The sequence below is a fragment of the Euprymna scolopes genome, chromosome 23, assembly GCF_053919585.1.
Source record: "Euprymna scolopes isolate OS-2025 chromosome 23, ASM5391958v1, whole genome shotgun sequence".
Classification (NCBI taxonomy): Eukaryota; Metazoa; Mollusca; class Cephalopoda; order Sepiida; family Sepiolidae; genus Euprymna; species Euprymna scolopes.
The window spans coordinates 74,209,750-74,223,804 of record NC_136504.1 but is presented as its reverse complement, the minus strand read 5'-3'; the positions used below and the strand labels follow the sequence as shown (position 1 = coordinate 74,223,804).

Here is a 14,055-nt window from a genome sequence, read left to right as displayed (position 1 = left end):
AACACAAGCAACTCCTCTGGCTGAATGTTGGAGAAGTTGCTATGGTAACCAACAGCCAATAAGAAAAAAAAAACATTGATCTGTTCCTTACATTTTCTAAGAACACAGTAATTTAATTATAACTTTTGTTTTACTGAACGAAAATTGAAATATTTTTTCAAAATATAGCTGAGAAGATGACCTATGGAATGTGTTGAAGACCAGGATATAAAATACCCTAACTCGCTACAAGAAAAAATAATGAAACAAATTGAATGAAGGAAATAGAGAACTCAAATGCTGGAATAAAATAAACATGTCGTTTATTTTCTGTTGAGAAATGAAAATCTTTGGTGTACACGTGTTCATTCAGCCGTCGACTGCTACACGCGTGGAAGGAAAGAGAATACAATAGGGAAACGCGAAGTGGCAAGATATCTGTAGAAAGAAAAGTAGAACGTCAGTAGAACGTCGCGCACATGTCTGTGTTGATGGGCCAAAGCGAAGGAGAGATAGAGTGAGAAAGTCAATCCAGTTCATGGAGAGGGAAAGCGTATAAAGTGTGCTTGCGCTTGCCCCACATTACAGTAGCAGGGAAAGTGACGTTAGAACATGCGGTCAGTTCGTCGACTAAACAGGTTGAATGCCAGTCCAGATGCAAAAGGGAAGTTGACAGGTTTTGTTGACTTTTATACTGGGGTCAGTGTTCTGACTGCGCATGTCTGGCTTTCACTTTAAAGGAAGTGACGTTTCGCATGTGTGTGTACTTGTGCGCGTATGTGTGTACGTTAGCGCATGTGTGTGTGTGTGAATGTGAGTGTATATACGTGAACGTGAGTATATGTACGTGTATGTGCGTGCGTACATGTGGGTGTGTATATGTAAGCGAAAACATGTTCGAACAAGACCCCCCTCCTGGGGAGAAAAAATATATATATATACAAGAGAAACGTATTTCGTTTTTGTTTTTTTATGTATATTTTTTTTTTTTTTTTTTAATAAGTTATGCATTGTTTGAAATGTTTTGGCCAATGAACTTTTCGACCAGTTTTTGTTGTTGTTTGTGGTGTGTTGCTTTTTGTAATTTCTTTGTCCGTTTCTGAGTGTGTATGTTCTTGTATTGGAGTAAGAGAAATGTGTAATTGTTCGTCTATGAATGCAGGTTTAAGTCTGTCTATTACAATAGTGTCTTTTTTTATCTCTTTTTAATATGGTAAAATACTTTTTACTCCTGTCGAGAACTAAATAAGGTCCGGAATAGTTTGGACATAGTGGGTTTTTTACTGCGTCGTTCCTGATAAAAATGTATTTACATGTGTAAATATCGCTAGGGACGAAAATGTTCGTGTCTGGCTTTTTCGCCAGAATAAATTTTAATTTTGACATTTTGTGTTTTAAGTCCGTCACAAAAGTTGTCGTTGGGGAAATGTCTGTATTGTTTTCGCAGAATTGTCCTGGTAAAATCAGTGTTGATCCGAAAACTAATTCTGCAGGTGTGCTCTGCAAATCTTCCTTCACAGTGTTGCGAATTGCTAAGGGAATGAGTGGCAAGTTGTCTGACCAGTCCGATTTGTTTTCGTTCATAGCCAAAGATGCTTTTAATTGTCTATGCAATCGTTCCACCATACCGTTTGCGCAAGGATGATAGGCAGATGTCTTAATGTGCTTTGTTCCCAACAAATGGTTGAATTCAGTGAAAGGAGTTGATTGGAACTGTGAGCCCCTGTCCGTTGTGATTACGGAGGGCACTCCGAAAATCGCTATCCAATCTTGTAAAATCGCTCTGGCTATTGTTGCAGCTGATGTGTCTTTCACTGGTATTGCTGTCGGCCATCTGCTGAATCTATCGACTATAGTAAGGATGTGGGTATGTCCTTTTGAAGTGGGCAAGGGTCCAAGTCGATATGCACATGAGTAAACCTAGCGTCTGGTACACTCAAAGTTCCTGAAGGTGATTTTGTATGCCTGTGAACTTTGTTTTTTTGGCAAGAATGCAAGTTTTGGTCCAACTATGGATGTCCGTATTCATATTTGGCCAAACAAAACGTTCCACTATTAATTTCACGGTGGCACGTTTTCCTGGGTGGGACAAATTATGGAAGTGCTGGAAAACTTGTCGTCTGAGGCTGGGTGAAATATAAGGGCAAGGGTGTTTTTGTGAAACACTGCAATAAAAAGTTGTTGTTCCGAATGGTATCGGCATTTCTTTCAGCTTCAGTGAAGTTTTGTCCATTATAGCTGGGAGCGTGGTATCGGTTAATTGCTCTTGTGCTATTAATTCCATACTTAGTGGAGTGGAATTTACAGAAGCAATTGTTGCGCGAGATAAAGCGTCAGCTACAACGTTTTCCTGTCCTTTTACGTACCGTATATCGGTAGAATATTGGGCTATAAAGTCCAGGTGTCGAATTTCTCGTGGACCATATTTGTCGACATGTGTGTGTAGAGCAAATGTTAGAGGTTTATGATCCGTATAAATGGAAAATTTTCTGCCCTCGAGGAGATGTTTAAAGTGCTTAATTGCAAGGTAAATTGCAAGTAACTCTCTCGAGAAAGTACTATATTTAGTCTGCGCTTTGTTTAACTTGGCAGAGAAGAATGAAATAGGGGTCATTTTGTTGTCAGAAATTTGGTGAATGACAACTCCTACTGCTATTTCCGATGCGTCCGTCATAAGCGTAAGTTCCATTGTATCGCTATCTTGGATATATGTAAGTTTGGTGAAGTTTTCCAAAGCAGTTTTCGAATGTTCAAAGACCTGTAGTGCAGGTCCTTCCAAAACTAACTATTGGTTTTTGGTTCGGTTTTTTAACAAGTCCGTTAAAGGTGCGAGTAACGTGGAACAGTTAGGCAAAAAACGTCGGTAATAGTTAATTATGCCTACAAAACGGCGTACTTGTCTGACAGATGTCGGTAGAGGGAAATTCGAAATAGCACTTACTTTTTCAGGCAAAGGGGAGATTCCATCCTTGTCAATTAAATGACCGAGAAATTGAACTTCCTGGTGGCCAAAAACACATTTATCAGTGTTTAGTTTAAGACTGAAACGTGACAGTCTTTCAAAAGTTTGTTCCAGGTGTAGCTGGTGTTCTTCGAGGTTTCTGCTGACGATTAAAACATCGTCCACATAAGCAAATATGAACGGCAGACCTCTGAAAACTTCGTCAATCAAACGCTGGAAAGTTTGACAGGCGTTTCTCAACCCGAAAGGCATCCTTAGGAACTCATAAAGGCCAAATGGTGTGGTCAGTGCGGTTTTATGAATGTCTTCTTCCGCGACTGGAATTTGAAAATATGCCTTAACGAGGTCCAGTTTGGAGAAAATTGTGGCGCCTTGGAGTCCATTGGCGAAGTCATGGATATGGGGAATAGGATATCTATCTGGAACAGTTTTTTGCGCTTAAGCATCTAAAATCTCTGCACAGTCACCATGTAGTGTTGTCAGCTTTCTGTACCATGTGAAGTGGTGATGACCAAGCACTTTTCAAGGGCCGTATTATTCCCATGTGTAGTAGGTTTTGAAACTCGGATTTTGCCAATTTGTATTTATCCGGTTTCAAACGTTTGGGAGTTGAATAGACGGGCAGTCCTGTTGTCTTAATATAGTGCTTAGCGCTGTGTTTGATGGGGTCCGTGTTTTTAAATGGCTGGGAAAGCTGAGGAAATTTTTGGAGTAACCGACGGACTTGTAAATCTTCGGGTAGGGTGGTGCTGATTCCAGTGGTTAAAAATTTCAAGGTAGTTCCTCTCACTGAAATCTTTGTTTCGTTGTCGGTCAATGTGTGATGAGTCATGTCGACAGACAGGTTTGAAATGGGCTAAATAGTCTGCACCCAAAATTGGAGTAGTCACGCTGGCTATGGTGAAATTCCATAAAAAATTCCTCCGCATTCCAAGGTTCAAATTTAAGGTTTTTTTGCCAAAAGTGGGTATTTTGGTACCGTTGGCGGCTTGTAAGTTGAAAAATTGGGTCCCTGTTGGATGGCCATGCGGTGTCGGTATGACGCTGATTTCCGCTCCGGTGTCTATTAAAAAGTTATATCCATGAATTTTATCTCGGATATAAAATAGACAACCTTTTTTGTGTGCTCCAGCTACAGTCGTCGTCGTTACTGGCTGGAAGGTTCGTTTCCCTGTGCCGGTTTTTTGAACGCGCAGGGTTTAGTACATCTTCTCGCGTCGATGCCGAATCTGTTGTGGTAGAAACACACATTTTGTCTTTGTCGTGACGTGGATCGGTTCCTGCCTGAACTTTTTTGTCTGTAATTTCGCCGCGTGTCGTCGTGGTTTCTGTGAGAATGTTGACACGTTTGAAGTGCATCGGCTAGCTGCTTCGAAAGCTTCTCAACCGCCGACTTTAATTCTGCTAATTCCTTGTCTCGGTTTCGGTCAGGTTGCCGTTGGTGGGCGTATACTTGTCGGCTCCGGGAACTTTCATGAATTCTGTCGGCTAGCTTTTCTGTTGCCGTCTCCTCTGACATCGGAGTGAGGATTTGTTTGGTAGTTGGGGGTAATTTACCCAACCATAGACTCTTCATAATGCTATCGGACATTTTGTTGTCTCCCAGCAAGGCTTTCATGTGGCGAAGTAGTTGAGAAGGCGTACGGTCTCCTAACTCAATTTGTGTGAACAAGTTACGAAGCATGGCTTCGTTAGAAACACCGGTTCGTTGCAGGATTGCTTGCTTCAATGTGTCGTACGGTCTTTCCTCTGGTACATTTTCGAGGAAATCCGCGACTTCCTCTACCACCTGCAACGGCAGTTTTTCCACTAGATAACAGTAACTTGCTTGTTGTGACGTTACCCGTTTAGCGTCAAATATAGCTTGTAGTTGGATGAACCATATTTTTGTATTTGTCGGGTTGAAGGGTGGAATATTTAATGCCATGGTTTCGTTGGAGTCCGTCTGTTGAAGTTCCATTTTGTTTTTTTTTTATTTTTTGTGTTGAAATTTTTATATTTCAATGTCGTGTGCGCAGTTTGAAATTATTCCTCCTCGTGGTCGACAAGTTTTTTTTGTTTGTTAGAGAAGAATTGTTTTTCGAGCGTGCCGTGAATTTGTGTGGAAGGGTTTAGCTTACACCGCGTGTTTCGTTCACTCATTCATTTCATTTGTAAAATAAAGGGGTCACCATTTCATGTTGCGGACCAGGATATAAAATACCCTAACTCGCTACAAGAAATAATAATGAAACGAATTGAATGAAGGAAATAGAGAACTCAAATGCTGGAATAAAATAAACATGTCGTTTATTTTCTGTTGAGAAATGAAAATCTTTGGTGTACACGTGTTCATTCAGCCGTTGACTGCTACGCGTGTGGAAGGAAAGGGAATACAATAGGGAAACGCGAAGTGGCAAGATGTCTGTAGAAAGAAAGGGTTAAGCTCAGTAGAACATCGCGCACATGTCTGTGTCGATGCGCAAAACGAAGGAGAGATAGAGTGAGAAAGTCAATCCAGTTCATGGAGAGGGAAAGCGTATAAAGTGTGCTTGCGCTTGCCCCACATTACAGTAGCAGGGAAAGTGACGTTAGAACATGCGGTCAGTCCAGACGCAAAAGGGAAGTTGACAGGTTTTGTTGACTTTTATACTGGGGTCAGTGTTCTGACTGCGCATGTCTGGCTTTCACTTTAAAGGAAGTGACGTTTCGCATGTGTGTGTATTTGTGCGCGAATGTGTGCATATATGTGTGTGTGCGTGTGTGTGAACGTGAGTATATGTACATGTCTGTGCATATGTGGGTGTGTATATGTAAGGGAAAACCTGTTCGAACAAATGTTAAAACTGTTGGAAATTTGGTGGCAAAATGAGTGAGAAGTGAAGCTTTTAAGCAGTTCTAAATGATTAAAACTAACACTTAACCATATATTCAAGCATGGTAGTGTTTGAATGATAAAAATAATTTTATAAAATAAACAATGTGCAATGTAGGCTACGATGTATTGTGGACTAAATGCAGAGAGGCACGTGGTTTCCCCCCAGTGCGATTGGGCCCCAACTAAAGCAGGTAATCACAAAAATACTTATTCAAATATTCATTCATCAATTGATTTTTTTTTTTCATTTAACAAAAGAAACATTTCAAGCATTCAATTAATAAGAATCATAAAGTGTAAAGTAAAAAATCGAGAGGACTTACTTCGGAAGTTTTTTGTTCTTTGAAATAATGTTTGATTGATGGATTTCTGGCAATGTTATGAAGGATGCTAAGTGATGCTTTGATAATATAATGAACGTTCTGAAATAAGAAAAGAAAAGGATTACATCAAAAATATATTTTTCTATATAATATATATTTCTATAATAAATGAAACTGCAATAAAATGTTCATATAAATATTATTGTTAGAAAATTATCTGATCAGATATAGATCTCTTTACTTGTATAAAGTATGCTGCCTTAATTTTTCATATAAGTGTGTGTGTGTGTGTAAGTGTAGAAGTGTAAGCCCTTTTGAGTTTCAGATGGTTCGCTGTTACACACAAGTCCTGGGAGGTGACTTGTTTGTAGTAGACAGTTCCACAGAACAAAATATTCTTACCGTGTCGAAACCCGGGAAAAGAATATGTGAAATTGCTCCAGAAAAGGTTTAATATTTATGAAGCAATTCTGGTTTCTGATTGGTTGGTAGCAGAACGTGAATTAATTTGATTCGTCAGTTCTTAGCAGCATCGTTTATAAATAGAATCGTCCAACTGTGTGGGATCATACCCCATTAGAATTCCTTTCTGATGGGGATGGTCTCCTAGCGGCCTCGGCTGCATGGAGACAGGGTAGTACAAGTCAAGGATTCGTCACTTGACACTCAGCCCAACAGGTGAGGGGCCGGGAACCAGCCCAGCACCTGTTGGACTGAGGTACACCGCCTGGGTAATACCTAGGAGGTCCACCTCCCAGGCCTTGCCGCTGGGCTTTCCGGTGGGGCAAGTTTATTGCTTGCTGCCTGAGGCGCCCCAACCAGGGAATGCCGACGGGGTTACTCAGGCAATTTTTAAAATTGCAGGAGTGCCCCTCCTTTAGGGGAGCCTGCGGGTATCCCACTTTCCAGGCCTTGTGCCAAATATTGCCGATGTGGGCGGCAATTAAATATATACCCCATTATAAGCCCAAAATATTGCAACATCCTCCCTATTTTTTATAATGGGGAAGTCCCTGGTGTTTGTTCTGCTCAAAAATAAATATATATTTTTATATTTACTTAGACATATCAAAAATTAGAAATCATTTGGATCTTAGAATTTTAGCATTTAAAAAGACGCCATTTTTAATTGTGTTTAAATGTCAAAAAGGAAAATTACAAAGAGTTTTTTTTTTTTTTTAAGCAAAAGTATTAGTTACGCATTAGTAGGTTAAAGTGTTAATACAAATAAAATGGATACAGTTTAACGTCTTGTCCAGGACTATATTTTTTTTTTTTTTTTTTTTTTAGATATATAGAAATCTATATATTCTGAGCATTACCCCTAGGGTTTTCCGCTGATATTCATGCAAAAAAGTAAGAGCCTTCTCATAAGTGGAACTTCGCTGGTCTGTATTTTTTAATATATAGAAATCAGACAGGGCAGTGAAAGAAAAAAAAAATTATTCAGTCGAATTCCCCAACAAGTTTTAAGAAAAAACGTTGTAGCTTTATTCTTGTCACCGGTTTTGTAAATACATCAGCGATATTTTGTTCTGATGATATGTAATTCAAAATAATGGATTCCTTTTTTATCTCGTTTTTTATGAAATGGTATTTTATATCTATATGCTTAGATCTTTGGTTGATTATCGTGTTCTGTGCTAAGACTATACTGGCTTGATTATCACAATTAATTACTACGTGGCTTGTAATCAATTCTGGCTCTAAAATAGACTTCAGGATATTTTTAAGGTAGAGTGCTTCCTGGGTCGTGTGTGTGATCGCGATAAATTCTGCTTCACACATAGAGAGAGATACAATCTGTTGCTTTTTAGATTTCCATGAAATAATAGGCCCATTTTCTGAGAGTCTGAAACAATATCCAGATACACTCTTGCGATCTTCATCGTTTGCCCAGTCTGAATCCGAAAAACCTTCTAATTTTAGGGGATTTCTTGATTTTCTAAATACTAACTTCTGTTCTTTAGTTCCTTTTAAATAACGTAGGACTTGTTTAGCTCTGTTTAAATCCTTCATTGTCGGTCGTGATAATTTTTGTGACAGTTTTGTTACTGTATAGAATATGTCGGGCCTGGTTGCAGTCATTAAATATATAAGACTACCTATAATTTTGCGATATTGTGTGTCATTTATTATTTCAGATTCTGTGTGTATATTTTTATTCATATCATTTTCGACCGGTGTAGAGTGTTTCTTGCACTCTCCCATTCCAAATTTTAATAGTATTTTGTCGATGTATCTCGATTGAGTCATCGTAACAAGTCCTTTGCTTTGAGTAAATTCTATCCCCAGAAACCAGGATACTTTGCCAAGATCGGTCATTTTGAATCTTTTACTTAATTTGTTCTTAACATCAGTTAACATTATGTCACAATTTGATGCGATTAAAATATCATCGACCCACCAAAACCAAAATCAGTAGTTTATCGTCTTTGTGTTGGGTATATAAACAGGGGTCTACAGTGCATTGTCTAAATTGTTGTTTAATAATATAATCATGAAATACTGTGTTCCAACACTGAGCACTCTGCTTTAGACCATATAATGACTTGTTAGTCGCCACACGCTATTTTTATTTTTCATTATAAATCCCTCTGGAGGGGTAATATAAATTTCACAGTCTATTGGGGCATTCGAATAAGCATTTTTTTACGTCCATTTGATGGATGTTTAGGTCATATTGTGATGCGACTTGCAGTAAAATTCTGATTGTCGTTAGGTTTGTGGTCGATGAAAACGTAGAAAAGTATTCTTTACCGTAAATCTGAGAGCACCCCTTAGCAACAAATATTGCTTTGTACTGTTCTTCGCCTGATGCTGTACTCTTTTTTGTAAAGACCCATCTGGTAGAAATAACATGTTTATCTCTTGGGAGAGGCACTACCGTATAGGTATCTTTTTCGGTTAAGGCATCTATTTCTTTTTTCATGGTAATTTTCCATTCATCACAATGTTCTGAATTAATTGCTTCGTTGAAGCTTTTTGGCGCATTTTCCATTGAATAGCAATAGTCGATTTGATAATCGACCACAAAAAAATCGGGTCGTCTTCTATTTCTTTTGGGATATCTTTCGACTTTATCATCATCATCATCCTGGACACTCCCGTTTCCATCATTTTTATTGTTTTCGTTTGTTCTAATTATTTGAGGTAATATAATTTCATCCTCTTCATATGACGGGTTTTCATCTATAAAATTAAACGTGTCTGTGAATTTTACACACCGGATTCTTTTTATTTTATTTTTTTCGGGAAAAAATATTAAATTGGCCGGACTGTTTTTATCGTATCCAAGAAATATACCTCTGTCGGCTTTAATATTCAATTTACTCTTTTTCTCTATATATGCGAAGCAAGTTGAACCAAATATATGCATTCTGCTTAAATTTGTTTTTTTTACCGCAGAAAGATTCATATGGAGTTTTAGAGAGTGTTTTGTTAAAACACCTGTTGCGTATATAAGCTGCCGCCATAAGTGCATACGTCCAGAGGTTTTTAGGGAGTTTTGATTCAATTAGTAGGCATCTTGCCATTTCAAAAAGTGTCCACCACGCACGTTCAGCAGTCCCGTTTTGGTGTGGCGATCTAAGAGCTGATGTTTCATGCCTGATATGATGGTTAATTAATAAAAGTTCAAAGTCTTTATTGTTAAACTCCGTACCGTTGTCAGAGCGAATACACTTGATTTCACCGTAGGGGGCCATGTCGGCTAGATATTTCTTAGTTGCGTTTTTTATTCCTGGCATGGGTATAATTCGATTTTGGTGTTTTTATGTGTGTATTTTTAAATTTCATGATATTTGTGGATTCGTTTTTTTCTGTGATCATTTTTTCAGTTTCTTCGTAACTTCTGAGTGCTACCTTGAATTGGCTAAAAGTCATGGGTTTTTCTTTCTGGGTTATCACGGTGGTAAATGGCTTGAAATCACTTGGTAATCCCTTAAAGACCATGGAAATTAACAGACTGTCACTTATAACTTCACCAGACATTTTTAAAGAATTTGCAGTTGTCTCGGCTCTTATAATATAATCAGTAATAGTTTCGGCTTCCATTCGTTTTATAGAGGTCAGTTCAGTGTATAAAGAAATAATTTTGGGGTTTCCTTTCGATAAATAATGCTTTCTCAATATGTTTAATGCTTTGCAGCCGTCGTCCAGGGCTTCTCTCATTACCAGTGATAGACTTCGGTCATCTAAACACTGTATTAATTCCGCAAAGACAGTTGCGTTCTTTTCAATTAAGTCGGGGTCGTTTCTGTTTTCAGGTTGTGTTTGTAATACTTTGTGTAGCTTTTGGATTCGTAAATATCCTAGAAATTTAACTTGCCACAATTCGAATTTTGATTCGGATCCATCGAAATAAAGACGCACACTGGGCCCATAACCTCTAGAAGTGTAAGCCATTTTGAGTTTCAGATGGTTCCCTGTTACACAAAAGTCCTGGGAGGTGACTTGTTTGTAGTAGACAGTTCCACAGAACAAAATATTCTTACCGTGTCGAAACCCAGGAAAAGAACATGTGAAATTGCTCCAGAAAATGTTTAATATTTATTAAGCAATTCTGGTTTCTGATTGGTTGGTAGCAGAACGTGAATTAATTTGATTCGTCAATTCTTAGCAGCATCGTTTATAAATAGAATCGTCCGACTGTGTGGGATCATGCCCCATTAGAAGTCCAAAATATTGCAACAATATATATATATATATATATATATATATATATATATATATATATATATATATATATATATGTGGTAAAAATGGTAATTAGTAAAAACCTGAAGAGAGTGCTCAATACTATTGCAGAGCAAATATGTTTTTTTTTTTTTTATTATTAGCGTTTTATCTGTTTGGTTATATATGTTTCGAATGTTGGACTGTGTTTACGATCTAACAGCCTCGTCAGACCTTACAGAAATGGTTGGTTAGTATTAGGAAGAATTGTTTTTAGAAGGAATACGAGAAAAAAAGGAGGGGGGTTTGGGGGTAGGAGATAATAGAGGGGGGAAGGCGAGTAATGACAATATTTCAGTTTTGAAGGTTAAAATATATTAGGTTGTATTTTGTGTGTGAGGGGGTAGCAGATTCAGGTAGGCTTGGGTGGAGATATGTGGATATAGGGAGGATAGGATGGAGAGAGGATGGTAAAGAGAAAAGAGAGGGGGTAATGAGAGGAGGGGGAAGTAGGATTTTCAATTTTTGGGTTTTAAATTTTTGACTACTTTTTTTTTCTTGTTCGATAAGGTATATTTATTAGATGAGAGTGAGAGAGAGAGAGTGAGAGAGATAGATGGGAAGAAAGGGAGAGAGAGAGGGAAAGGGTTAGTGTAGCTGTCATATTTGGCAGTTACAATGTTTCATTTACAGTTTTCGTGGTCGCTGTTCATTTCATAATGGGTTGTTTTTAAGCAGTTAAGAGTTAATACAGACGTTGACGCATGCATAAAAATGCATAATACATATACATACATATTACACACCAATATGTAGACATATAGGCACACACATATAAAAACAATGTCCATGCAGACATACATGGATCTACATGCAGACATATACACACATACACGCAACTCTCGTACACATATATATACTCGCATATATATATAGATATAAATACATGCTCACACATATATAAATATATACATACACACACCCATCCACATACATATACATGGATATACAGATCTCCAGTATGAAGTAGATACAGACATATACATACAAGTACATACACACGCATGGGCTCATGCACATGTATACACAATTACATAAAAATACATATTTATAAAATATTAATATACAGACCTATATAGGCACATATATATACACATATACACAAATATATACATATCCATACATACATATATATACATACGCATACCGGCATGTATGCATCCATACCAAGTAAATAAAGTAAAGTTTAGATAAATAAATAATAATAATAAATAAATAAGAGAGTACATGGTTTAATTTAGTTAAGTTAGTTAATACTGTGGGGGTTATATAATATATATAAGCATATACAAGTATACATATTCATAAAAATATAAACATACATACACATACAGACATATATGCATATATACACAGAGACGCGTATATTTATGCTGAGTAAGTAAAGTTAGGGTAGATAAATGAATGAATAGATAAAGGATAAATAGATAAGTGAGTGTAGATAATGCAAGGTTAGGTGGACATGTTGAAGTTATGTTCGAAATGCATGTTGTTGATTTAATTTTTAGGGGTCTGTATTGATTTGCTTTGCTTATTGGATGGGGATTATTTTATAGTTTCTAGGGAAAAAAAGAAGAAAAAAGGGGGGAGTTAAATGGGGTATAAAGGTTTAAAAGTTAACTATTAGGTTCATATACATGAAGGGGGGGGGGCTCCTAACATGTTGCTTTGGGCAGTGGCTATGCTTAACTTTATTTTCAGTGTGAAGTGTATTGTGGATATAGGCATACACATACATACAGACACATATTTATATATCTGTACATATACGCCCACTCATGCGCATATACATAGATACACTAGGACAGCATATACATAGAAACTAGGACAGCAGATGCATGCATACAGATACATGTGTACACAGACATAGACATAGAAATATATATCTATGCATACATACAACCCATGATCACACATAATCATGCCCGCGTATATAGAGAAATAAACATAAACACAGACAGGAATACGTACATAGGTCCAATCATGCCCGCACATACACATACATGTGAAGATACATGCACGCACATAGACAAGTAAGTAGGTGCGTTAAATATAATAGTGTTTCTGGCATATCTACAAAAAATACATATATATATATATATACAGATATCTATACAAGTTGCCACGTATGTACATCCATATAAATGTGGCGAGTTTTAGTCATAATTGGTAAGTGGGCTGGGGGTAGTAGGATTCATGGGTAGATGAATGTGTAATTGGGTAGGGTAATATAGGATATGAGGAGAGTTGAGTAAGGTGGTTTGGTTGTGTTGATGTTACAGTAGTTGGGTGTCTGCGGTAGATGGGTGTATTATGTGTATTATTCAGCGGTTCTAAAGAGGAGGCTGAATAGGGGATGGTTCAGAAAGGTGTATAATTGCTAAGGAAGTGGGATTTGTAGTACCGGCAATTTATGGTGGTTTCATGTTTTTTATTTAGTAATTTGTCTCTATCTTTAAAACTGAATATAAAAAGTTTTTCGTTCAAGTAGAGGAGGCATGGGGAGTCTAAAGATTTACATACGTTAGATTTTTTGAGGATTTCCCACGTAATGGTTGGTGTAAGGTTATTTTGGATTAGATCTAGATATTGGGAGGTTAGTGAGGTTTTATTAGGGTGGTTGGGGGTTTGTAAAGGTGCATTTATGTAACCTATCTTTAAAGAAGGTGCCTGCCAGGCCAATGTAGTATTTTTTGTTGTTTGGGTTTTCTTCAGGTGCAATTGTGGCTTTATAGACTACTTCTGTTTGTAGGCATTGCTGATTAAGTGGGCATTGGGATTTGTTGGTGCAGTTACAATTATTTCTGCTGGTGTTATTTGTGTTCTCATCTTTGTTAAGTATTTTTCTATTGTGTTTCTTGATTATTTGTTCTAGGTTATCAGTGCAGCTGTAGCTAAGTTTAATTCTGTTTTTATTAAACATTTTGTGTAGTGTGTGATTGGGTGGAAAGTGGTTGTTTATTAGTTGAAAGAATTTTTTGCCTAGTTTCGTTTTAACCATTATATTGAAGGGGCGGGGTTGAACCAAATTATTTTCCTGGCTCTATTTTTCTTGATTGGGTTCAATGTAGTTAAAGGTGGTGTTTGGGTGGCCGCTTTCTTTAAGGGCATTTTCATAAAATGTTTTATGCTTGTTGAATATTTCAAGTTTAGAGAAATTATTAGTAAGTCTTTTTTCGATAGATGTAGGGATATGT

The 14,055-nt window shown here is 37.4% G+C and overlaps 1 protein-coding gene across 5 annotated transcripts in view; it reads right to left on the bottom strand.

Moving 5' to 3' along the window:
- The window catches only part of LOC145246009 (uncharacterized), a 747,004-nt gene that overhangs the window by 326,931 nt on the left and 406,018 nt on the right, over window positions 1-14,055 (bottom strand). For all 5 annotated transcript variants that reach the window (XM_080107815.1, XM_080107816.1, XM_080107817.1 and 2 more), the window contains one exon: window positions 6,122-6,220. In XM_080107815.1, coding sequence (XP_079963941.1) covers window positions 6,122-6,220 — 99 coding nt within the window. The remainder of the gene's footprint in view (window positions 1-6,121; window positions 6,221-14,055) is intronic.